The 24,076-nt window shown below is 52.8% G+C and overlaps 6 protein-coding genes across 6 annotated transcripts; 1 reads left to right on the top strand and 5 right to left on the bottom strand.

The window, feature by feature from the left end:
* Window positions 1-1,530: 1,530 nt before the first annotated feature.
* Window positions 1,531-3,510, bottom strand: hemA (5-aminolevulinic acid synthase HemA; the record flags this gene model as incomplete). Its single annotated transcript, XM_058457383.1, has 2 exons — window positions 1,531-3,125; window positions 3,177-3,510. 2 exons carry the CDS (start codon window positions 3,508-3,510, stop codon window positions 1,531-1,533), a joined length of 1,929 nt encoding a protein of 642 aa, XP_058304282.1.
* Window positions 3,511-4,815: 1,305 nt separating this feature from the next.
* On the bottom strand, window positions 4,816-9,901 carry ino80 (chromatin-remodeling ATPase INO80; the record flags this gene model as incomplete). The annotated part of the gene is made up of 3 exons (XM_058457382.1): window positions 4,816-5,006; window positions 5,060-9,299; window positions 9,365-9,901. 3 exons carry the CDS (start codon window positions 9,899-9,901, stop codon window positions 4,816-4,818), a joined length of 4,968 nt encoding a protein of 1,655 aa, XP_058304281.1.
* A 3,321-nt stretch (window positions 9,902-13,222) lies between these two features.
* Window positions 13,223-14,393, top strand: N7498_010325 (zinc-dependent alcohol dehydrogenase; the record flags this gene model as incomplete). The annotated part of the gene is made up of 3 exons (XM_058457381.1): window positions 13,223-13,879; window positions 13,936-14,290; window positions 14,347-14,393. The coding sequence occupies 3 exons, from the start codon at window positions 13,223-13,225 to the stop codon at window positions 14,391-14,393; spliced, it is 1,059 nt and encodes a 352-aa protein (XP_058304280.1).
* A 409-nt stretch (window positions 14,394-14,802) lies between these two features.
* On the bottom strand, window positions 14,803-16,822 carry N7498_010324 (putative GABA permease; the record flags this gene model as incomplete). Its single annotated transcript, XM_058457380.1, has 8 exons — window positions 14,803-14,969; window positions 15,028-15,418; window positions 15,469-15,555; window positions 15,616-16,293; window positions 16,359-16,405; window positions 16,455-16,461; window positions 16,512-16,657; window positions 16,720-16,822. 8 exons carry the CDS (start codon window positions 16,820-16,822, stop codon window positions 14,803-14,805), a joined length of 1,626 nt encoding a protein of 541 aa, XP_058304279.1.
* A 1,442-nt stretch (window positions 16,823-18,264) lies between these two features.
* On the bottom strand, window positions 18,265-20,680 carry N7498_010323 (bifunctional K:H/Na:H antiporter NHX1; the record flags this gene model as incomplete). Its single annotated transcript, XM_058457379.1, has 5 exons — window positions 18,265-19,499; window positions 19,562-20,221; window positions 20,310-20,459; window positions 20,555-20,584; window positions 20,638-20,680. 5 exons carry the CDS (start codon window positions 20,678-20,680, stop codon window positions 18,265-18,267), a joined length of 2,118 nt encoding a protein of 705 aa, XP_058304278.1.
* A 633-nt stretch (window positions 20,681-21,313) lies between these two features.
* On the bottom strand, window positions 21,314-23,329 carry N7498_010322 (putative sucrose transporter; the record flags this gene model as incomplete). The annotated part of the gene is made up of 4 exons (XM_058457378.1): window positions 21,314-22,668; window positions 22,726-23,047; window positions 23,117-23,156; window positions 23,220-23,329. 4 exons carry the CDS (start codon window positions 23,327-23,329, stop codon window positions 21,314-21,316), a joined length of 1,827 nt encoding a protein of 608 aa, XP_058304277.1.
* Between the last annotated feature and the right edge of the window lie 747 nt (window positions 23,330-24,076).

Raw genomic sequence — 24,076 nt, 5'->3', positions numbered from 1 at the left:
CCGCCAAGACAAAATGCTATGATTCATTCTCTAATAACACAGAAAGCAAGTTCAGTCGTCGAGTGGACTATGGTGGTATACGCCTGTCCATACATACACGCTCCCTTGGTACGTACTGCAGGGTTCATTGCGGACCGCACTCCCGACCTACCTGATCGGCGGATATTCCTCGGCCTAGCCATATTCTACCATTCGGTTACTCTCCGCGGGAGCACTTCAAAAAAAAGAGATCGCCTGATCCGATGACGGTATAATCCGTAGCTCCAGCCAGACAACCATCTAGGCCCCAAGGAAAGACAAATCGTGTCGGATGCCCACCCGAATGCCCATCTTGCAATTTTGAACATGATTATGCCCTCGGATATTTGCAAATACAGTATATGCATAACACATGCGCGCACGCCTACAGGTACCTACAGGTATATGCACGCACATCGTAAGAGGCTTCGGCCCCCTCCTGAGGCTCCACTTTAAATCCGGATACTCCAGGTCCCACAACAATATACATGTACTGGTTTATCCCGTAAATAGAACTGACATAGCCCGGCCCTGGATTTTTATTTGTCAAGTGGAAATAACTCGCGTGGCTGTTGTTCTGCCCCGGTTTCCTTGTCGTGGCAGGTACAAATGCCAGATACGTAGGAAGGTTGGAGTCGATCTGATCACCTCGGCTGCGTCACTTGCCCTGCGGTCCCCTGTAAGTTCTTATTTGCGGGGGAAGATCCTTGCATTGTGGCGAATGACATTTGAAATCTTGAGCTATTTACTTTAGTTCAAAAAACGTGTGACTTCGAGCACATGGTCGACCACGCGGAACGGTGCCTGCCAGATGAGGTGTCTCCCGTAGACAGATATTACGCTTCTCAGGTTGCTAGCAGACTCGTAACCATCTGAGCCAGATCCAATTCCTATCCGTAGTGGTCATTAAATATATCATTCTTCATCATTCTACGGGCAATCATGATCATCAGCCCATCTCTGGGTTTCAGCCTCTGAGATCTTCTTCCGACCATGGGCCCAGGCGGCTAAGGCTTCCGCCCCCTCGTTTGGCTGTTGACTCCACAACCTTGTGAATCCGAGGTTTTCATTGCTTCCATCGGTCTTCAGATTTACATTTCAACGTTGACTTCTTAGGTGTGTAGCCGTCATTCGAACTATCTTGTCTATATCAGAGATATGATGTAATATACCCTACTCTATACAGTACCACGGATGGTAGTTTCAAATTACACACTACGATGAATAATAGTCCCTCGATAACCCGAAATTTCATTATTTGACCGGCTCAATCATTCAATCCCACCGCACTGGATCTATGTAGATACAAGTATATCCAACACACGAAACGTGTTCCAAATGTAAAACGGGATACCCATGGGGCAATTGAACAAAAGAATCAAGACAAGATTTGAACACTGGAGGGATCAAAAGGATTATTCGACCATGTACTTGATAAACGCACGCGTCGAGTCATGTTCAAAGGAGCGGACAGGTAGGAAAACAGTACCCAAGAAGAACCAGAACAGCCACCTATGCGGCGACACCGACGGGGGTGGCGCCGATGGCGGAGTGCGCACGAGTGCCGACCGGGGTGCCGGTCTTCAACTGAGGCGCGGTCTTCTGGGCTGCTTCGGCGCTGAGCTCACGGGCGATGGCGCCCTCGAGAGACTCGCTGGCGGCCAGGCCGAGCTGGGATTCTTCCCAGATGGGCTCATTGGCTTCTTCGGCGCCCTCGACGCCGACGCCGACGAAACCGCCGAGGTTCTGCCAGTCGCTGGCGCGCTTGATGCCCAGATCGTTCCAGACGGCTTGGACGGCCTGGACGAGGTGGTCGCGCAGAGGCTTGACGTGGCCTGGGGTTGGGGTGATGCGCAGACGCTCTTCACCGCGCGGGACGGTGGGGTAGTTGATGGCCTGGACGTAGATCCCGTGGTCTTCGAGCAGCTTATCGGAGGCACGCTTGGCGAGCTCGGCGTCGCCAACTAGAAGCGGGACGATGTGGGAGGGGTTGGGGATTACGGGGATATCCAGCTCCTTCAGCGCGGACTTGACTGCGCGGGTGTGCAGCTGCTGGAGGACCCGGTCACGGGGCTGCTGGGCCTGGTACTGGATGGCGGTGTCGGCACCGGCCATGGTGGCAGGGGGCAGAGAGGTGGTGAAGATGAAGCCCGGGGCCAGGGAACGGATGGTGTCGACCAGAGCCGAAGAACCGGCAATATAGCCGCCGACACAGCCGTAGGCCTTGCCCAGGGTACCAGTGATGATATCAATGCGGTCCATGACGGTGCCCTTGGTGCTCTGGGGCGAAGCGGTATCCTGCGAGGCATAGGCATCGTAGTCGAGATGTTCAGCGACACCGGCTCCGTGAGGCCCATACATGCCGACGGCATGCACCTCATCCAAGAAAGTGATGGCGCCGTACTTATCGGCAAGGTCACAGATCTTTTCAATCGGAGCAATGGAGCCGCACATACTATAAACAGACTCAAATGCAATAATCTTGGGCACATGAGGCGGTAGGGACGCAAGCTTGGCCTCCAGGTCTTGCAGGTCGTTGTGCTTGAAGACCATCTTCTTCGCACCGGAGTGACGGATACCCTGGATCATAGATGCGTGGTTCAGACTGTCGGACAGGATCACGCAGTCAGGCATCTTGCTGCCGAGGGTAGCGAGGGTTGCATCGTTAGCTACGAAGCACGAGCTGAAGACCAGCGCGGACTCCTTTCCGTGCAGCTTGGCAAGAGTATCTTCCAGAGCGACGGCGTGCTTGTTGTGGCCGGAGATGTTCCGTGTACCACCGGCACCGGCACCGTAGGTATCCAAGGTACGGTGCATGGACTCCAAGACCTGCGTATTGCGGCCCATGCCGAGATAGTCGTTGGAGCACCAGACGGTCACGCGCTCCTCCGCAGAGGCGGTGTGGGCCCGAGGGAATTCCTTGGCCAGTCGGTTGATGTTATTGAAGTAGCGGTACGACTTGTCCTTGTGCTTCTTCTCCAGCTCGCCATTATAAAAGCCATTGTAGTCGAAGTGGCCGTTGCTCGGGGCCTCCGGGCGGGGACCGCCGCGGACCGCTGGATCGGTGGCGTGGGCGGAACGAATCGAGCGAGGGATGTTACGATGAACTAAAATCCAATTAGTGAAGATTCACATTGACGAGTGTAGATAATTCTCACCCTGCTCGTTCTTCTCGTAGGACTCGGAGGTAACACTGGCCGGGTGACCGCCGGTCGTGTGCAGCGCACGACTGCCCGTCGGGGCCTTGTAGGGCTTGATGCTGGGAATGCCGGCCGCGCAGGAGGTGAATCGCTTAGTACCGCTCATACGGGCACTTTGCACCGCGAGGGCCTTGTTCATGACGGGGCAGCGGCGGGCCAGGACCTGGAGGTTGGACATGGTACCGCCTCCGGTGCTGGGACGAGTAGCGGTAGAGAGGGTGCGCAGAGCGGTGGGCGAGGTGCGCTTGAGGAAGGGGCACATGGCCCGGGACTGTTGGAGCATTGCCTCCATGACGAATCGAATTGAATCAGAACAACACACAATCAAGGCGAGGAGGGAACAATAGAGAAGGAAGTTATATGGGGCCGGGATGTGAAAATCGGCCAGGGCGGGGGGCGCCTGAGTCAGCCCTCGGGCGCTGATTAATTACGAGATGCGATTGGCTGCCACATCCTCGATCGGAAGATCCTGCCGTCTTGAGTTTGAGGGGTCCTTGCAAATCCCGAGGTTCTCCTTTTTAACACGAGTTTTCCAGTGGCTGAACTCTGAAATCTTTCGATACGGTTCTAGTTTTTGCGGGGGCGGGCCAAATCTCCTGTAGAGGACAATGCGAAGCACAACTCTGTGGAATATTTTGGGGTCTCATATGCACGCGGGATCTCAACACATGCAATTGCCGCGCCACTCGGGATTCTTCAACCGGCGGATCCGTGACGAACCATTAAATTTATCAACATATGACATAGGGCTACTACCGATACAGATGCGCTAGCCACATAGAGTACTATTGCCTTATTAGTCCCGTTGGTCTACTTCCACCACATTGGGACAATATATAAGACACCTGTGTGGAACCTAGTACAGTACTCATGTTGAGTATAAGTCTATGAAAGGCCCATGGCACCTACATGTAGGCTTTTGGCCTTAAAAGGAATTCTCCAACAGTACACACATATCCCGGGAGAGCACTGAGTAGAACTGAACAGAGATCCAACCTGGTCTTCCATTTGCTGTCTCTATTATATAACATGGCTCCTACAACCACCAAAAACCCGCTCAAGAACACCGAGGTGCCGGGGAAAAGAGACGAAACTGCAAAACACGTCTAGGGTTCCTCTGACCTGAAATAATCGAGCACTAGCGTCTGGGTAACGACGCAGAGAAGAGAGAAAAAAGAGACCAGAACATAGCATTAAAAAGCGTATCATCATGCATCCACTTTATCACATTAGACATCGTATACGTCGACAGCAACATCGCGAGACAAAAACACACCAGGAAAGAAGCTTGTAATCAAATCAAGTTTTTTGCATCTATCAGAAAAACACTTATTTTCTTCCCCTCGTCTTATGCACCAAAAATCTGTTCGTCCAGTCTTCCAAATACAATGTAGGAATTCAAAAAGAAAAACCCTTCATCCGAGGGAAATCGGGGTCAAGGGTCAAGGATGTATGGTAATACACAGCGAAGCGGTGTCCGCCAAATCAGAATGGGAAGACAAGAAGAAAAACAAGAAAGAAAAAACAGGAAGGAAGACCTGGAGATATCCCGGAAACGCCGTCACCCATTTGCACTTGCACTGTTGGAACAATCCAATTAATTTAGTCCGCCGTCACCGTCGATCAGACGAAGGCGCTCTTTCATTGTCTTGGCGCGCTTGGAGGTGCCTTTGCCGGGACCACGGCCTCGGCCTCGTTTGGCCGGGACTGGTGGAGTCTCCACGTTTTCTGACATTGGTGTGGCGGCGCCTGATTGTTTTGCGCTGGCGTCGTCGAAGTTGCCCTCGCCTTGAGAAGAGTTAGTGAATGACTGTGATGAGAATGGGACGGAACGGGCTTACCTTCGTGGTACATGTCGTCCAGAGTGAGATCACGCTTCCTCTTTGCGGCAGCAGCCTTCTTGCCGCCCTTGGGAGCTCCACCAAGAGTCTCGCCACGCTCAAGCGCCTCCTTCTCCTTTTGCTCGAGCATCTCGGCCTCGTCATCGTCGGCGAGCCACATGGCAATATCCTTGGTGCGGTTCTCACGGGCGCGGGTGTTGAAATCGACACCGCCAGAGGCGCCACCGGTGATGACGACGCGCTGCACCTCTTCCTTCTGCAAGGCACGCTTACGGATCCGCTCTTCGATCGTACCGCGGGTGATGAGTCGGTAGACTGTGACTTGTCTGGTCTGACCCAGACGATGAGCACGGTCCATGGCCTGCGAGTCGATTGTCGGGTTCCAATCAGAGTCATAGAAGATGACGGTGTCGGCAGCCGTCAAGTTGATACCGAGACCACCAGCGCGAGTGGAAAGCAAGAACACGAAGATCTCGGGGTTCTGCTGGAAGTCTGCGACAGTATCGCGACGATCCTCGAGCTTTGTGCTTCCGTCCAGACGGCAGTACTTGTAGTTTCGGTAGGTCAGGTACTCCTCCATCAAGTCGATCATGCGCGTCATCTGGAAGTACAACAGAACACGATGTCCACCGGGCTTGAGTTCCCGGAGCAACTCGTCCAGCTTGGCCAATTTGCCAGAATCCGTGACGAAGCGCCGCATAGACGGGACTTCGATGTTGGTGTAGCGGGCTCGTTGAGAGATCGGCGGCGGTAGCATTGGCGGTTTGGAGTATGGCACAGGGTCGAGCTTTTTCATGAGAATCTGCTCCTCGAGTTGCCTGGAAGGAGGATTGTAAAGTGTCTGCCGCAAGTCTGGGTTAAACAGGGTCTTTTGAGCTTCGCGGTATGCCTCTTGACCGGAGCAGGAGAGGGTGATCGGCGGTGCTGAGGCGGCGGGGACGGCACAAGGCTCGATTTGATGGAGACCTTGACCCTCGAATGATGAGCGTGACACGTTCATCAGCTTGCGCATCCGACCTTCGGTGGTGATATCGCGAAGGGCTTGGCGATCGTCACGGTCCACAATGTTGAACATGGAATGCGGCAACACTGAATTGGCACCTGCATTCTCATCATCGTAGACAACATTGAGAGAAGAGAGGCGGTTTGACTGGCCAAGCTTGCGGGCTGCACGCTCGTAAGGGCCAAGGCGGGACAACTCGCTGGCTTCGCCAGCGGACGTGTCAATGAATCGCAAGAAGGAGAATGCTCCGTTCTCGCGAGCGCTTCGCTGGATGTTTTCCGGTGTCCATACGTTCATCATGTGTGAGAGGTACTTGTTCCGGAACCCAGCACGGTTGTTGTCGGGGCCAGGCATATCGACGCGAGCCGCCGAACTGCAGAGGAGACGCGGCAGTTCATATTCGATTGTGTTCTTGGTCGAATAGCGGACGTCGACAAAGTAGCCTTCTCGGACAAAGGAGGCACACTCCGCAAAGGTTGCGGCTGAAAATGGAGACTTGGTCTCTGCACGCTCAAACAGATCGGGGTGGTTGCAGACCTTACGGAACTGCATGACCAGGTTCATCAGAGTTGTGGTATCGGCATCGTCACCGACAGCCGCCTTCTCGAGAATATCAATAATGCTGACACGGTTCCGAAGGTTTGCGTATATTGCACGCTGGCGGTAGGTCAGGTCACAGAAGACGTCCTTCTCGACCTTATCGCCAAGTTCCTGTTGCACATTCTTTTTCACACGACGAAGCATGAAGGGCTTCAAGATCATATGGAGACGCTTGAGCTGGTCCTCGTTGAGCTTGGTGTTACTCTGAGCATGAGATTCGATGTCCTTGGAGAACCACTCGCTAAACTCGTCGTGAGAATCGAACAATGTAGGCATGATGAAATGCAACAAGGCCCACAGCTCTTGCATGTTGTTCTGAATCGGAGTACCTGTCAACAGCAGACGGTTACGGCAAGAGAAGTTCAATAGATTCTTCCACCGAGAACTCTGAGACGATTTGATGGCTTGAGCCTCATCCAGAATCATGTACTGCCACTTGATCTTCTGGAAATACTGCGCATCGAGTACAACGAGCTGGTAAGAGGTCACGAGCACGTGGAACTCGGACTCGCGGTTGTAGGTGATATGCTTACGGTCCCAGAACTTGCGAAGGATCTTACGGTCCTTCGCGTTACCCCAGTAAGGTAGAACCTTGATATCCGGGACGAACTTGGCGATCTCCTGCTGCCAGTTGTGCAGTGTTGACGCGGGCGCAATTACCAGGAACGGACCCCAGATGTTGTGGAACTCGGCCAGATATGCCATGACGGAAATAGACTGGATGGTCTTACCGAGACCCATCTCGTCTGCCAGAATACCGTTGATGCCCTGCTCGTATAAGTTGACGAGCCAATTGAGACCCTTCAGCTGGTACTCCTTCAACTTGGCAGTCAACATGGACGGCTGGGAGATTTCGATGTCTCCCAGACTGGTCGGGTTCTGGAAGTTCATCTCGCCTTCATCAAAGGCCGCCATATTATCTCCGCCTTGCTCCTGGTTGAAGGCACGGGCGCGGTCCTGGGCTTGCTGCACAGCGTTCTGTGCATTTGCCATGGCAGCCTGCTGTAGAGCAGTCTCATCGTCAGCATCGAAGTCGAGATCCTCGAAGTTGGTGACCTTTCCATTCGGGTCGGCATTGGGGATATTCGGCTGAGCGGTTTGCCTCGTAGCGACAGCAGTGACACCATCTCCAGCTTCGGCTTCCGCCGTCTTGATCTTCCGACCGATGAAGTGAGAGTAAAGCTCGGTCTGAGAGATAAGGAAGTTGAGCTTGCGCTTCTGCCGGTTTGATTCGCGCTCTGCTTCTGCCTTCTTCGCCGACTCGAGTTCTTGCTTCTCTGCCAAACGGCGCAAGTCACGCTCCTCACGCTCGTTACGCTTCCAGAAGGACATCATCTCACGCATGGTACGCTTAGCACGGGCTTGCGTATCCTTCGTGCTCTTGTTGGTACGCTCTTGCCACTTGCGAGACTGCTTGCTAGCCAGCTGGGCGGTTTTACGCAGGTTCTCTTGACGGGTGGAAAGCGACGTGGTCTTGATGCGATAGACCTTGGGGATGTCCTTGCGGGCAATATCACGCCAGATTTGCTCGTATATCTGATTGTAGCCCTTGCTGTCGTAGTGCAATGGAACGGGAGTGCCCTCCTTGGAAAGTCGAGAGTCGCGAGGAGTATAATAGTCGTCATCAAGTCCGGCCATGTAAGCCGCTTCAGCGGCATCCTTCTCGGCCTGCTTCTGCTCTCTGGACTTCTTCGGGCGTGTAACAGGACCACCGCGTCCAGATCTGCGGCGCGAGGGAGACGACCGACCGATATGGAACGAGCTAGTGATGCCACCTTCGTAATTAGGAGCCAAGGGAGTGACCTCGCCAAGCTCGTCCTGGGCATTCCCACCCTCCAGAGCGCGCTTGGTGGACTTGATTTTCTTATGAGCTCTTTCGGCTTCGCGAAGGAACTTGGCCTTCTCTGCCGAGTCCAGGGCCTTGTCTGCCTTGCGCTCAGCTTCGAGCTTCTTCTGCATTTCCAAGCGCACGGTATTTTCACGGCGACGCTTCCGCTGCATGTCCTTCTTGCGTTCCTTTTCGTCCTGGATTTCCTTTTGTTGAACTTCGGCGACGACGGAACCCTCATTGAGCGATCGGAAACGCTCTGCTCCTATAATGGACTGCTTCTCGAAGGACCGACCGAGATCGAGTAGGAAAGCATTGCGACGTCGCTTTCGCCGAGCCTGTTCAGCACGACTGCTCTCGAGGGAGCGCTTGTTGCCCTTTTCCCGATACAGCTCCAGCTCCCCATCGAAGCCGGGTCCCTCGACGTCACTTTTCTCAGCATTGTCGATCTCGACAATAGCACGATTGACCTGCTCAGCATCGACACCCGGCGGAAGGGGTTTCCGCAGTGGCGGTCGTGGAATGATAGCCGGCTGATCCGATCCCGGCCGCGAAAAGCCATTGGGAGCGAACGGACCCTTAGAAGGGTCCAAGTGATGTTTCTCCATATTCGGGCCTTTCTCCGACTTGGGATAGAAAGTTCCGGGAACTGGGCCTTGGTCTCGCCGGTGATCGTAATGTGAAGGTGTATGTGCCGTAGGCGTTGCGATCGAGGAAGGTGGAGGTGATGCCTTTTTCGCGGGTTGTTCATCAGATGGCCCGGATAGAATGCTGGCGAAAGACATGGGATCGGCAGCTCGAGCGGGCTTCTAGAGCAAAACAACGATTAAAAACAAGCTATTAAGTTAGAACAAGGAATGCGTTATGGACGTACAGATTCCCGAGGTGGGGATGCTGGCCTTGACTCCCGATGCATGGGTGGTCCATATCCAGTTCCATTGCCTCTTCCATGATACGGTGACTCGGCTTCCCGGGTGGGAGACTGCGAATGGCCGTCTGGGCGGCTGGTAGGATGGCCGTGGGGGGTCGAGGGACCGTAGGGCGAAGTGCCGTTGCCCGGGTGTACGGAGCTAGAGAAGGGACGCGGCAGCGGAAGCTGAGAACCAGGCGCCGAATGGCCCTGGTATTGTGATGATGCTTCTCCATGAGGTTGGTGAGGCGGGGGCGCCGCGCCGTTCAAGGCCGGAGGGAGCGATGAAGGCATCGGCGAAGACGCGTGCGAAAAGCGAGGACTCCGCGCCACGGAGGGTGGACCAAAGGCCGGGGGTGTCTGTGGCGGGTACTGTTGCTGTTGGGCTGGCGGCTGCTCATTGTTGGGATAAAATGGGCGGTTCTTGTTCGGGGACTCGTAGGCAGGGAACCGATGCTGCTGAGTCGGGGACTGGGCGTTGTATGGCGGAGCGCCCGTCATGATGGCCGTGTCCCCGGCGCCGGGTGAGCGCGACAGGGGCTAAGTGCTTTGAAAGAGATAGAGCCGAATGAATTGGAAGGGATCCAGGTCAAAGACCGAGAATGAGGCCCATGGACAGCTGTCAAGGGGGGTTCGCAGATCTAAGCGTGAACGCGACGTCAGCGTGGTTTAGATGGGTGGGATCGCAGGAGACATGGGGTAGCGATGCAATAAAAGAAAGAAAAAGGAGCGACGATGATCGTACCTGATGGGAGGATGGATTCGTTTGTGGTGGGAAGATGCAGGAGGGAGGATCTTTGTGGCCGCAGAGACCCAAGCAGAGAATGCGCGGATGGGGCTAGCGAGGATGCAGGGAGGTGACCCGGATGGGTGTCAGGTCCGAGATGAAGAAGTTGAAGGTGAAGGGTGAAGGTGAAGGGTGAGAGAGAGGTGTGGTGAGATAACGGGAGGGGAAGGAGTGACTGAAGGGCGAAAGGGGAGTAGGATCTGGCCGTTCCCACGTTGCCTTTGCTTCATCTGCTGCTCCGTCGATGGCGTCGTCGTCGTGGAATACGCCTCGGTCTTGTTTCCGTCGGATTCCGTCTTTACTCGTGTCAATCTACTAGAATCCCCCGATCTTGTACTCGGCGCGTTTCAGTCGAGGTCCGTCTTTGTTGAAACGCTCCACGACGCCGCAGTCCTTTTCTGTGGCGTGGGCAAGGCTGGACTCATACAAACACTCGTGTACTTGACTCGACCCTATACAAGATCGTAGGTGTTTGCTGGCTACAATTTAGCATATAGCGGGGGGTTCGCAGTCTATTACGCTACTTCTGATTCTGTTATTTCAGCCAGACTCTTCTGGGTCCGATTGCCGGCAGACTTCCTGCTCATCCGAAGATTTCTTCGCGGCCGATCCCGGTTGATTTTGGCTTCGTCGGCACGCAGCTCCTCACCGGCACCAACACCAACACCAATTTCTTTATTGCCTCATACGTCTAATGCATAGTGCAGTGTTATATGAAGCAGCAAGCTGAAGGAAGGGAAAATGCCATCATTGATGACAGTCGCAGAATGACCTGGTCATGCACAACGCCGGGGCCGCCAAGACCGATCCATGGAATGACTTGGGTCGCTGAAAAGGAGGGGAAACGGTTGTGTACCTAGGGCCTTCCAACCACGCCAACTGTCGCTAGCAACTTCCAAATGATCAACGTCATGTTGCGGTCGCACTTCTTGACTATTATCTAGGGCAACTCTTGTTACTGGTAACGTCGGCGTATTATCACTATTATCTGAAACCCATCGCATATAAGGTTTGGGATTTTCGCAGGAAGGGATGGATCAAACACTCCCGGATACTAGACCCATCACAATCCCAGGCCCTATGGCCAAGGTGGCGGCTGAAGATCTGTAGAAAGTTTTCCCATTAGTCGATCTCAGTCAGTTTGTTGTTCAGTGAGTGTCATTCAAATCTCTTGCATCTTGCGTCTTGAGTCTTGAAATTCTGGCCACGAGGTTAATAAGTCTGCATAAGACTTCCTGATAGGAGGCTGAACTAGATCAAGGAGTCTGTTGCGGGAGTTCCGTGCGATTTTAACAAGCCTTGGGCCGTTCTGGTTCTTGATCGAGAAGATTATATCGAAGGCTTTCTTTGACGACGAGAGAGTTACGAGATAGAACGCGTTTACGTGTATGACGAGCGGGTCACTGCTGTTGAAAGGATGCAATCGAAGCAGACTGGTATTGGAAACAAACAGCGGAAGACTTATCAATTCCGTGACCCAAAGACCTGGACACCTTTTCCGAGTCTGCTGTTTACCTTTTGCCAATGCCGCTTTGATTGGACTCGGAAGTATCATCATCAGTCAATTTGGCGTTCCACATTTTGATTCCCTTCTTCTGATCCGGGGTGGGCGGCGACATTCTTTTCAATCGTATTACAGCCGGGATGGTAGGAGTGATGTTCAACTCTGCCCGTCTCTGGCCGTAATGGTCTGCGATATTGTATACCGGGATCTTGTCTAGTGTTAAGATTCAGCTGGAACATGCAGAGAGGCGGGGTGATTCTTGTTTTTATCACGTGTCTCTGGATGTGTGTCTCTGGATGCTGGACGATATATGATAATTCTTGCGCTGGTTGGTGCAAACGTTGCCGGACAAATGAAGAAGATATTCACGCCTGGTATACCGTGGTGCACTTACAGGTTCAGAAAATGGGACTTCTCCATTGACGATTCGGAAGAATGAGATTGGGCACATTTACCCGACATGCTTCTATGTTATTATTGAGAATGAGTCGGCCACGATCTGGTGGGCGATTGTTTTTTGAAGCTTTACCTGGTTAGAGCAAATAGGAGGCGGGATCGTGAGTTTAGGTCTGTTGATTCGAGGGCTGCAAGGGAGCTGGGACCTGGAATGATTCCCATAGGGTCACTGAACAGCAATCGGAAGCTCAAATGGACCTTGTGGCCGCGCGATGCTACGTTGAGTCCTTTCCATCGAGACTCGATCGGGAATACCCTGACATCGTTGGCGATCAGATCGTCGGTGGACCACCAAAAGGGTAAGAGACAAATGCGGGGCCGAGGATCTCCCAACGTCTGGCAGATCGCGATTCCCCCAAGGTAGCTCGAGTTCCTGGAAAAGACCATCAAGGGCCGTGAATTCGACCTCAATCTCTGGAGACGAACACGTTCTTTCAATAAATGCAGGGGTGAACGGCATTGATATCGTATGATGTTTGCATTGCGATCTGTGACGTCGTCCACTCCGCATTACCCATCATGACTGCATACAGATCCCGAGACATCAGAAAGACGACGATCCATTTCTGCGCGGGAAATTTGGTTGGCACGATTCGATTGCCAATTGTCTTTCAGAGCTCGGTTTTATCCCTCGCCTGAGCTCCCCTGTTCGGTTGAGCGGCTTCGATGCCTTGTGTCGCGGCGCGCCACGGTGCACGGAACCGAAAGATTTGAGGTCATCCTGTCTCGGTGTATGGGAATGTCGAGGATACACGTTGTAAATTAGATGTAGACAGCCAGACAACGAGACAAAAAGCCATGTCACGCAACTGGACAACGCAATGGATCAGCGGAGATGCCGGAACTATGACAGATACCGAACCTGTTGTCCAAAGGCTCCCAATCCTGCTTCGGATGGGCTGCCATCATCGCCATAACGGTACTACGGGATTGTACTTTTTAACCCTATTTGTAGCTGTCCGCTTTTATAAGCTCCGTACTCTTCCTTTTCCCATTCTGCCTTCTCTTCATCTCTCACCTCCCTCCACACCCACTCTACCTTCCAAACTCACCACATCTAGATCGCTCAAGCAACATGGCACCCACCATCCCTGAGAAGCAGTGGGCCCAAGTGGTCGAAAAGAAAGGCGGCCCACCAATCTATAAACAAATCCCCGTCCCAAAGCCCGGCCCCGACGAAGTCCTCGTCAAAATCCGATACACCGGCGTCTGCCATACCGACCTGCACGCAATGAATGGCGACTGGCCACTGCCCCTCAAGCTCCCCCTTGTAGGCGGACACGAAGGAGCAGGCGTCGTCGTCGCCAAGGGCGAACTAGCTCGGGGGATCGAAATCGGCGACTACGCCGGCATCAAGTGGCTCAATGGTTCGTGTCTGTCATGCGAGTTCTGCAAGACCTCGGATGAGCCCCTCTGTGCTGAGGCCCAGCTGTCGGGTTACACGGTCGACGGCACTTTCCAACAGTATGCCATTGGCAAGGCCGCCCACGTTTGCAAGCTGCCTAAGGATGTTCCTCTCGATGCCGTGGCGCCTATCCTCTGTGCCGGTATTACTGTTTACAAGGGTCTGAAGGAGTCTGGCGCGCGTCCTGGTCAGACGGTTGCTATTGTTGGTGCCGGTGGTGGCCTTGGCTCTTTGGCTCAGCAGTATGCTAAGGCGATGGGACTGCGCGTTATTGCTATTGATGGTGGTGATGAGAAGCATGCTGAGTGTGAGTCACTTGGCGCGGAGGTTTGTTTTCACCCTGCCTGACTTGGCTGGTAGATATGAGACTAACATTTGGATAGACTTTCGTTGATTTCACCAAGTCAAAGGATCTCGTAGCTGATGTCAAGGCCGCTACTCCGGGAGGTCTGGGCGCCCATGCTGTGCTTCTACTCGCTGTCTCCGAGAAGCCTTTCCAGCAGGCTATTGACTATGCACGACCCCGTGGTGCAGTTGTTGCCATTGGCCTTCCTGCACACGCCTTCCTCAAGGCTCCTGTTTTCGACACAGTCGTGAAGATGATCAGAATCAAGGGTAGCTATGTCGGAAACCGTCAGGATGGTGTTGAAGCTGTGGACTTCTTTGCTCGTGGTCTGATCAAGGTGCCGTTCAAGACCGCTCCCCTCAAGAAATTGCCGGAGGTCTTTGAGCTCATGGGTAGGTGATCTATGAACACTCCGTACTGAAAACGTGTGCTAATATGATGGATACAGAGCAAGGCAAGATTGCCGGCCGCTACGTGCTCGAGCTGCCCGAGTAAACATAGTCTGATCGAGATGTCTGACTGGAGGATCTGATGGGGGAATTTAAATGGCATAGAGCCATACAGTGTGAACTACAAAGCAGTGCTCAAGGAAGCACATGACGAGCAATGAGATGTACCTTTACTTACAGCTAATAAAACGAACCACAGTAGCATTTATTTTCTCAATTGCTTCTTATGCTAAGCATAATCAAAAGGGAAAAGGCAATCCAGAGGCGTTTGCCGGTCACACTCCAGCCAAGACGCCAGCCGAGAGGCAGTAAAGGCTTCGGCTGAGCATCGTGTCAGAAATATCATTTCAGCCCCGAGGATCCTACAAATAAATTACCTGCAGAGATAGCTATTTCAGAATTGCATCGTAAGCTAAGCATACACAAGTAAGAAAGTAATCTAGAGATGCTATCATTTAAAGCCCACTCTTTTCCGTCTCCGTCTCAAGCCTCTTTCCCTCATCTTCCGGTCCAACCGTAGTCTGAGGACCATTGAATGTCTTCCTAGCATGAACAACATAATACAGCAGTGAACCGAGCCAGAGAGCCCCGTTAATAACAACCGTATAATTCATATTCTCCGCTATTCAAAGTGTTAGCAAAAGCTCTTTTACTCAGCAAACCACCAAATGTGAACTTACGTGTCGGATTAGGCCCCCCAGTAGGAACCATGCACAGCACGATAGCAAAGATCAGATAAATCACCGCAATCCAACCAATCGGCTTACTGAACTTGCCAGTATAGAATTCACCCGGGACAAACTTATCCTTGCCCCATAGAAGGCGGCACAGGATAGGCGTCATCCACGCGACGTCATTTCCAGCAACGGCGAGCGAGAACAGTGCGTTGGCGGCGGCGTTGTCAATCAGAGATAGGAGACCAATGGCTGCGGCCGCAACCACAACACCGCAAACCATGCGCATGGGCTGGTAGCGCATCAGTCTGTGCTGGCTGACTTTGCGGAAGAAGTGTGAGAAGGGAAGGGCACCGTCGCGGGAAAATGCCCAGCTCTGACGGGAGGCAGCGAGGACCTGGAGCCTATTAGCGAGAAGCACTGCGAAGAATAGATGAGGAAACGCACGATACTGAGTCCCATGAAAAATTGAACGGCTGCGACGACCGCCATGAACCCGAGGGCACCCTGCTTACCCAGAGCGTCATAGTAGATCTAGACAGTGATCGGTGAGCCCAGTAGCAGCAGAAGAAGAGGATGCCAGAAAATACATACCTGAGCCATAGGCTGCCCGAAACTCGAATTCAGAATCTCAATATTCGTGCTCATCGACGCCGCAATAACAGCCATCGACAAGAATCCCAGAATCCCGCACAGGCCGGTAGACGAAATAATCCCCAACGGCACGGCACGAGCAGCATGCGTCGCCTCCTCACTCATATGCACACACGAGTCAAAAGCACCGATCGTCCAGATAGGCGACAACCATGCCAACATGAACGTCCAACCCGCGGGCCAGGTGGTCAAATTCTCAACACTACCAAACACATACGACCCCGAGTTCACAGGCGGGGCATTGTGAGCTTTCCCAATCGGCAGTGCAATGACGGTAGCAACGACAAGGCCGATGTTGAGGAAAATACAAATCGACTGGATTTTGGGCATGACCCTAGCGAAGAAGATGGCGATGAAGCCGTGCGAAAAGACGGTTGCCACGTACGTGCCATAGATGATGGGTCTTGAAGCGGTCCAGTTCCCGTCGCGTGCGATGGAGATCATCGAGAGGAGCATGTTGGCGAAGCCGTAGTCGATGGAGCAAAGGCCTCCGATAAGCCCGAGTGTGTTGCTGTAGCCGACCAGGAAGCTGAGTGGATTCTTCCATTTCTCAGTGGCGTAGTAGTGTGTCCAGAAGTAGAGGCCGCCGGCTGTGGGCATGGCCGAGGCCAAGTCGGCCTGTATTGGACATGAATTAGTTGGTGAGATTCTATGTATGAGGTCTGAGTCCGGAAATTCCTTACCATTGCAATACTGACGATGAAGATGAAGACACTTGCAGTCAGCCATCCTAAAAGAGTACTATCAGTACCCACACCAAAGACGTATTCATTATGAACTCATACCCTGAGAAAAGGTCAGTCAACAAGTCACTGGAGAAAAGAAAGCAGACATACCCAAACCATGCCGACAGGGCCAGCCGGCATTGAAAACGAAAGCGTCGACGCAATGGACGGCAACAGTCCCATAATACTAAACGCAACCGCAAAGATCTGGACGGTCGAATAGTGGCGACGCAATTCCTGCTTGTATCCCAGCGTCGCTGTCCACCTGTCAGCAAATGCTTACACCCCAAGATCTCTCTCAGCGTCAGCAGAAACGTACCGAGCAGCTCCGTATCCCCAGCCCGCTCATCCACGATCTCACCAACGCCCGCCGCCTGCAGCGTCTTGTTATCGACCATCGGAGGTTTGATCTCGTCCGCCATTATTGTAAACCGGAGGATGGAAAGTGAATAGAAGATGGTGAGATTAAAACCAGGGTTGGGGGTGCGACATGCATAAACTAAATACACCGAGACGCCAATAAGCTTTCTGCCAGACAATCCGGTCTAGGTTTGGAGTCAGTAAGAAAGTACCCCAAGTACCGAAAGCAGGTCACGATCACGAGTCTCGAATCAAAGACAAGAAGCCACACCTCGGGCCCATATGCCATCCCTTTAAAACCAGCCCATCCCTTCGTTCCGGCATTCCAACAGCCTCCCAATCGACTAGCATGTGGCACATCTCCAAACAACACATGGAGGTAAGATAAGCCTACGCTACGTATGCATGCCAGACGAAGAGTAGAAGCGGGGAACGCGGAACCCACCAAGGTTTAAGTTGTGAGCGGGGGACGGGATAAGCGTTGGTAGACAGGAAGTGGATCGGAATATTCGGGGGATGATTCCGCGATAGTTCAGGGTCAGATAGGCGTGGCTATTCCGGTTGGTGTTGCAGGCCGCTGATAGTGCACGAGTGTGGCGATGGGTCTGGGCAGCGTGTGAGGCTTATCGGGTATGTAGTTCAATGTACCGGTACCTAGATTGACGATTTCTTGCTTGTACTTTTATAATAAGCGATTTTGGTTTGCTTTCTGGACTGGTTCTTGTAGGTGGCAATAGTATTGTCCCTGGAGCCGCAGAGGCCGTTGGCACGGACTGACCCCAGATTTAGGAAAGTGGGGTGCGTGGAGTGGAGCCTGATAAACTTCGACTCTTCGTCGGGTAAAATGACGGCGGATGATAGGGGCATGCATCGTATCTGTGAGATTTTGCCAGGCGTACTAATTTCACCCCCTACCAAGTTATGCTTGTACAGAGGTCTACAGAGATCTTACTATAAGTGTGCCTAAACAGCTTATTTTCTTTTTCCGAATCTTTTAGGTATTTTGTTAAATGTCTTACTATGCACAAGACATCTTTTGATTCCTCTTTTCGGGGTACCATTTTAAACGTCTCCTTGAATATGTCCGGACAGATAGTCATAGCCGCCTAATTAGGACTACTTATAACTTCTCTTTGGTCCGGCTGTATATGAAAACGGTCTATTTAGATCGTCAGACAAGCAACTGGCCAAGTTGGAGCAAGTAGCAAAAGGGGGATAAGGGTGAGTACTGGAATGGAATCGAAAGGCAAACAGTTCCAGAATTCATACAAAGACATCTAGTAGCTCTAGTGAAACAATACAGAATACAAATTGCAAGCCGCCATTCACGAGGACGCAAGGCTCAGCCACCAGGGCCAAGCATCACCAAAACCTGACAAGCCGAGCCCTAACATGCAAAGAAACGTCTTGGTTACGAGAATACACACGCAAAAGAAAGGCTAAATATACATTCATATCGGAAGGAAGCACCTTCCATGCAAAACGGGTATACATTCCCAAGCTATCAGACCGCCCCAGGCCCGGGGCCCTTATGATTCGACTGATCAAGCAGTAGCTTCGGCTTGATATAGTCTTCGTCGATCTGACGGAACCATGCCGCGTGGTCACCACTTGCTCCACCAGAAAACAGATCCCGTAGTGCTTCGCGGGCACTGAGGCCGGACGCTTCGCGGTGGGCAGGCGAGGCGCTCACGGATGCTGGGTTAGGTGAGGGGGTGTGTGTCCCCGGGGATGGGTGTGACGCGGAGCGACGAAGGCGGTGGCCGCCGGCTGCTGGGGGGAGATCGTCGTCCGAGATGCTTTCCAGGTCGAGATCAAACTCGTCCGGGTGGGCGACTGGACTTGCGCGGCTCTTTCCTGAGGGTGGAAGGCCAAATTCGTCGTCACTGTCGATGCTGCCAGCACTGGGGCCAGCGGAGCCACCGTTGAGGAGGGTTGCCGTTGAGGAGCGATCGCGTCGCGATGCCGCATCCTTGGGGTTATAGGCTGCCGAGTACATTCGGGTGTGGCCGTTGCGTGGGCTGGGGCGCCGGCTGTTTCCAGAGGAGTAGCTATCTGTGCGCTCGCCGATGCCACCTCGCTGGGGAGAATGGTGGCTAAGGCCATCGAGAGGGATGGTTGGATCTCCGCGGCGTGGAGTGTAGCCTAGAGCAGTGCCAGAGCGCTTGTAATAGGTACCGCCGTTGGTAACCTCGATGTCGAACTCGTCGTCAGAGTCTATTTCCTCCACAACACCAGTCCGAATACCCAGAATCTCCAACATGCGAGCTGTGGTGCCTCCGAAGACGATGACGGTCAGCACGACCACAACCAGGACTGTAGCACGCAGTGTCGGTGAGTTTGGTCCTGAGAGGCCGGAAGCCAGTGCGACACCGACGGCACCACGCAGTCCGGCCCAAAAGAGCATCGCTTGGTAGGCGAAAGGAAGTTCATCTGCGACCTCGACGCCACGACGCCGAGCTTTGTAGCGGATGAACCAATTAATGGCCTTGGAGAGCGGGAACACGGCCAGGTAGCGGGCAAGGCAGATGCCAAAGACCGCTACAAGGATGAAGAGCGGATTGAACTTGACGTTCGACTCGACGAACAGGTCCAGACCCAAGTAGATGAAGATGAAGTTCTCCGACAGTTGTGCCATTACTTGGAAGAGGTACTTAGTAGTCAACTGAGTACGGCGGGACATGTTGTAGTAAGCATAATGCTTGAGAGTGATTCCGCAGAAAAGCAGAGACACAATACCTGGTAAGAAAATTCCAATTAGCCGATGTGCCTTTTCACGAAATAAGACCCGATCCACTCACCAGAAAGACCGACGCCATTGGAGAAGAAATAACAGGCGTAAGAAATGAGAATAATTAAACAACTCTCAATCTTAGGCATGCGCCGAACCAAAGTGTATTTCAGACCCAGCGCCGTAGCAATGCCAACCACAATACCAATCAACATACTACCAAAGAACACGAGCAAGAAAAGCCCGGTAGCTTCAAAAAGATGAAGGAAAGTCAAAGACCCAGCATCATTCTCAGCATATTTCTGCGCCGTCTCGAACAGAACAATAGCAATAGCATCGTTCAGGATCGACTCGCCAAAGATGATGGTATATAGCTTTGGTTCGACCTTGTAGAGATTGAAAATAGCCAAGATAGTGACTGGGTCGGTAGCTGAGAGTGTAGCACCGACGGAAAGCGCCTCGACGAAAGAAATGTTGAGCCCGCTCAGCGGGATCCGCGTCCAGAGATACAGAACCAGGCCGAGTACAATGGCCGAGATGAAAGTGCCAGCGAAGGCAAAGGTAAGAATTGTGCCGATGTGACGGAAGAAGTTTGCTTGATGAAGCTCGTAGCCGGAGGCGAGGATGATCGGTGGTAGGAGGAGGTTGAAAAAGAATTGGTAGTCGAAGGCGACGCTGTCTTGGAGGGTAGATTCGGAGGAGACTCGGATGATAAGCCCAACGAACATCCCTGGAAGGCGTCAGCTCGATCCGAAACAACATGCCGTGGATATTGCGACCACGGGAATTGGGGCTGTGGATAGCTCAAAGACACGTACCTGCGAAAATCGACAACACGGTCTCATGCACAGCTTGGATCTTCCTTTGCTGCAGGATATAGCTCGTGAACAGGGCAAACATCAACAGCATGATCATAATAAACAGCGCCCAGGAGCTGGTCATCTCCTTCGAGCCCGCTTCGGGGGTATCTGCAGTCAAAATTCATGGTCAGGTCACCGCGCATGGAATAAGGATATAGCGTCATCAGCCAGGGGGGAAACAGGGAAGCTCGGTGCACGCGTACCATCGGGGTCAGTATCTTCCGACGCTCGCCCTATAATAACGAGAGTTAGCAGGTATTCACAGAGCAAAGGCATAGCGACATACGTAGCAGAGCGTGGAAGGCCTCGCCCATCAGTTGGCTAGCCATCGCGACTGAACCCTTAGTCGGGTAGCGGCGCGGACACCTGGGAGTTAGCTCTCGCTAGTCTGAACGGCAGAACCAGGCGCGCATAATCCCACCGGGAGTAAAGAGAGCAACGAGGAGGGTAAGCGGAACGTTGAGTCGGGATTGCGGTGGCAGGGCTGGGAGTTCGAAGTAGCATTAGAGCGGACGGGAGGGATGATGGATGCAGTTGCGTATACGTAGTACAGGACGGGATACCATAATTACATTTACATGGGGTTCTGGTCATGAAGGCGGTGAAGATTAGTTGTACGGAAGCTGTATCGTTATTGTAATTCAATGAATCTAACACGTGGGCCACTTTGAAGCCGCGCAACCGCCAAGAAGCCGGTCGAGGCGCTTTTTGTTTTGTTCTGGAAGCTTCGACTTGACAGGGGTCTATTACCTCGGAGTTTCTATTCTTGGTTGGATGCTAAGCAACTACTGATAATACCGGCAAAACATCAATGTGGTCATAATCCTCCCCCTACATTATTCAAGAGTCAACTGCATGGCTCGCCCCACCCTATCCGCACTACATCATCGGTATGCCCGGCAGAATGAGGATCGGCATAAGAGTCAAAATGGACACCGGTAAACCCTCCGGGCTATCCATAATCAAGTTCGGGGAGACCCCTCGGATAATCTCTTGGTGAGCCATGCTGCGGCCAATGCAGCACACCCACCGAATCGTAGGACCCAGCCCACGCTATCATCCCAAGGTGCCCCACGAGGTTTCTGAGCCGCTTTGAAAATGGCGCTGCAGGCAAGACTGGAGAAGATCTGCGGGAAGGAAACGGCCACATTGTGGATGCCGAGGACGATACCGGCTTGTATGAGATTCTCGTCGTCGCGCTTGGGGCCTTGTTCAACATCACTCTCGCCGACACCGGAGTTTTCATTTTCATGCTCGTCTTCGACGGACACCGGTGCGTAAGATCCGGAAGAAGTATTGTGCCGTGAGGCCCCGCCCTCTGTGTGCGCAGCCCTACGGCGATTCAACCGACGCTGAACCTCGATGCGAGATACCTCAGCGGAGATCAACGCGAAGGGCGCCCATAATGTAACAGCCCACGAGATGCCAACGAATCCGATGGCAACAGACCCCGCCGGATAATAGGAGATGAAAAATGTGCTGAACATGCAGAGTGCGAATAGAATATGAGAGAGAAGCCAGGTTCGACGAAGGGTCAATCCCGGTATCTGTAAGCGTGAAAGCCACGTCGGGTTCGCGGGATCGACACGCTTGCCGAAGGATGTGCCAAGAAGGTGCTCCTCCGCAGTGCTTGTCGGCATGCTTGAGATTGATAACCGCCGCGGGGCAGGTTCCTCTTCCTCATCCGATTGATTTTCTTCTTCACGCTGTGCAATGGGCTCCATTTGATCATATGTGGGAACGACAAATAGCGGGAGGAGGATGTTGGCACTAAATGAGATAATGGCGTACATGAGAAGCGCGAATGTTCCAATCCGCGTTGCGTCCTCCCACGTCTTATCGATCTCATCTTCCGGAAGGTCAGGATGTTCTGCGAAAATCGGGTTGACATAAAGTTGACCGATGTAGGTTGTGGAGTAAAAGAGGAATGGAAACCAGCCCACCCATGCGGCAACTTGCACCTCGCAAACTCGAGCGATTTGTGGTGGTAGATTGCGGATGGACTTGAATGTTTGCTTAAAGAAGGAGACGAGACCAAGCCCGTCGGAAGGTGGCGGTCCATCGAGTCTGGGATCTCGCTCTTGAATATAGAAACAGCTCAGAGCTAGCGTGCCGATGAGTGATACAGAGGCAATTGCGCACAGAACCTTGAACTGAGTATTCCCCAAAAACGGTAACGTCTTGGGCAAGTCCAAATACCCGAAAATGTACCCCAGGATGTTGCCAACGCCAGTCAACCGGCTAGCCCAAGCGTTGGCAAGCTCCTGTTGGTGGGCGGGACAATTGTCCACGATGAAAGCACGAATGCCAGCTTGCACTATACGCAATTATTAGCAAATTCAACAGAAAAGAAAAAGAACAGAAAAAGACGAACCGGTATTAACAGCAAAATCAAGACAATACATAATGATCGTAGCCATTATAATAACCACAATTCTAGTCCCGTTCGATGCTGGATCGACACCAAATATGGATAAAAATCCACCAACGATCTCCTTTACCCACGCAAGCGCGAGTAAAGATACGACCGTCGCGGCGCTTCCAACAACCATGAACGGCTTCCTCTTACCCCACGGCAAGCGGCAATTATCGCTTCGAATGCCGATATAAGGCTGCACCAATGTACCCGTCAAAGGCCCAGCAATCCAAACAAAGGCGAGAAGCGACTTGCTCATTCCAAGAGAGAGAAGGTAGGGCTAAACACAGAAACGAAGCAAATTAGCATGTCGTTTCATCCCAGGTGTTGAGTTATATATCCAACTTACCGATCCATTAGACAACTCCACAGACCAAACAACCTGTAATCTGTATACAGAGCATGTCAGCACCGATCCAATACGTGGTGACATTCAACAAGACAGAACATACCCCCCAATAGACAGCGTAAGCAGAAACAAATACCATCCGCTCTTAGACGACTCGTCGACCCGATCAATTGGATCCCCCAGAGACCCTCCATTCTCGCGCCTGTTCTCCATGAGTGGCGTTCTCGCGTGGACGTGTTCTCGATTGCTGTGTCCCATGGGGCTTGCGATAAGAGCGGTGACCCACAGCGAACCAAACGCGGGGAGACGGTCGATAGGGACAGAGGTGGATCATGGGAATTACGAACTAGATAACCGCAGTCTGAATAGGAGGTGGGAGGTAAGGCCTCAACGCTCAGCAAAGGTTATATGATCAGCTAGCAAGCTTGGCGTGGGGCGTGACACATCAGGAGGTCGGAACCGTGTGGCGAGACGTCGAGTCAGGAGACCGAGATCAGAATGCCGGACATTGCGCGCTGCTTAAGGATTTGGTGTGATTGTTTCCAGCGGGAATCACCCGCGTACCCGGCTCTTTTAGTGACAGAACGAGTGGTTCCTGCGAGGCTGTGAGGAGGTCGAGACCTCCGAGCAGAGTGCGTCACTTCACGTGACAATCACGTATCCATTCCATGATTAGAACAACACGCAACGTATTCACCAACTACAGCGTAACATCATGGAAACATTTTGACGGTTTTATGGATTGAGATTCGTTAGACTTCTATAGTATTTCCCAAGCCGTCTTGACGTCACACTAGCCCGCTCCTCCTGAAAGATACCCGATATTCCAGAAAAGCGAAGCATACCGGATATGTCCATATCCCAACGTGCACCCCTGACCCTCCTGAAGAAAGTGTACCGACCAAGTGCCCGTACCCGCCAGACAGCTCTTTGTCCGCGGGCAAAGACGAGGTGATAATG

This window comes from Penicillium cinerascens (assembly GCF_028974065.1).
Source record: "Penicillium cinerascens strain IBT 15544 chromosome Unknown scaffold_4_segment0_segment1, whole genome shotgun sequence".
Taxonomy (NCBI): domain Eukaryota; kingdom Fungi; phylum Ascomycota; class Eurotiomycetes; order Eurotiales; family Aspergillaceae; genus Penicillium; species Penicillium cinerascens.
Note: the sequence above shows the minus strand (reverse complement) of the source record. Positions and strands in the feature narration are given on the sequence as shown.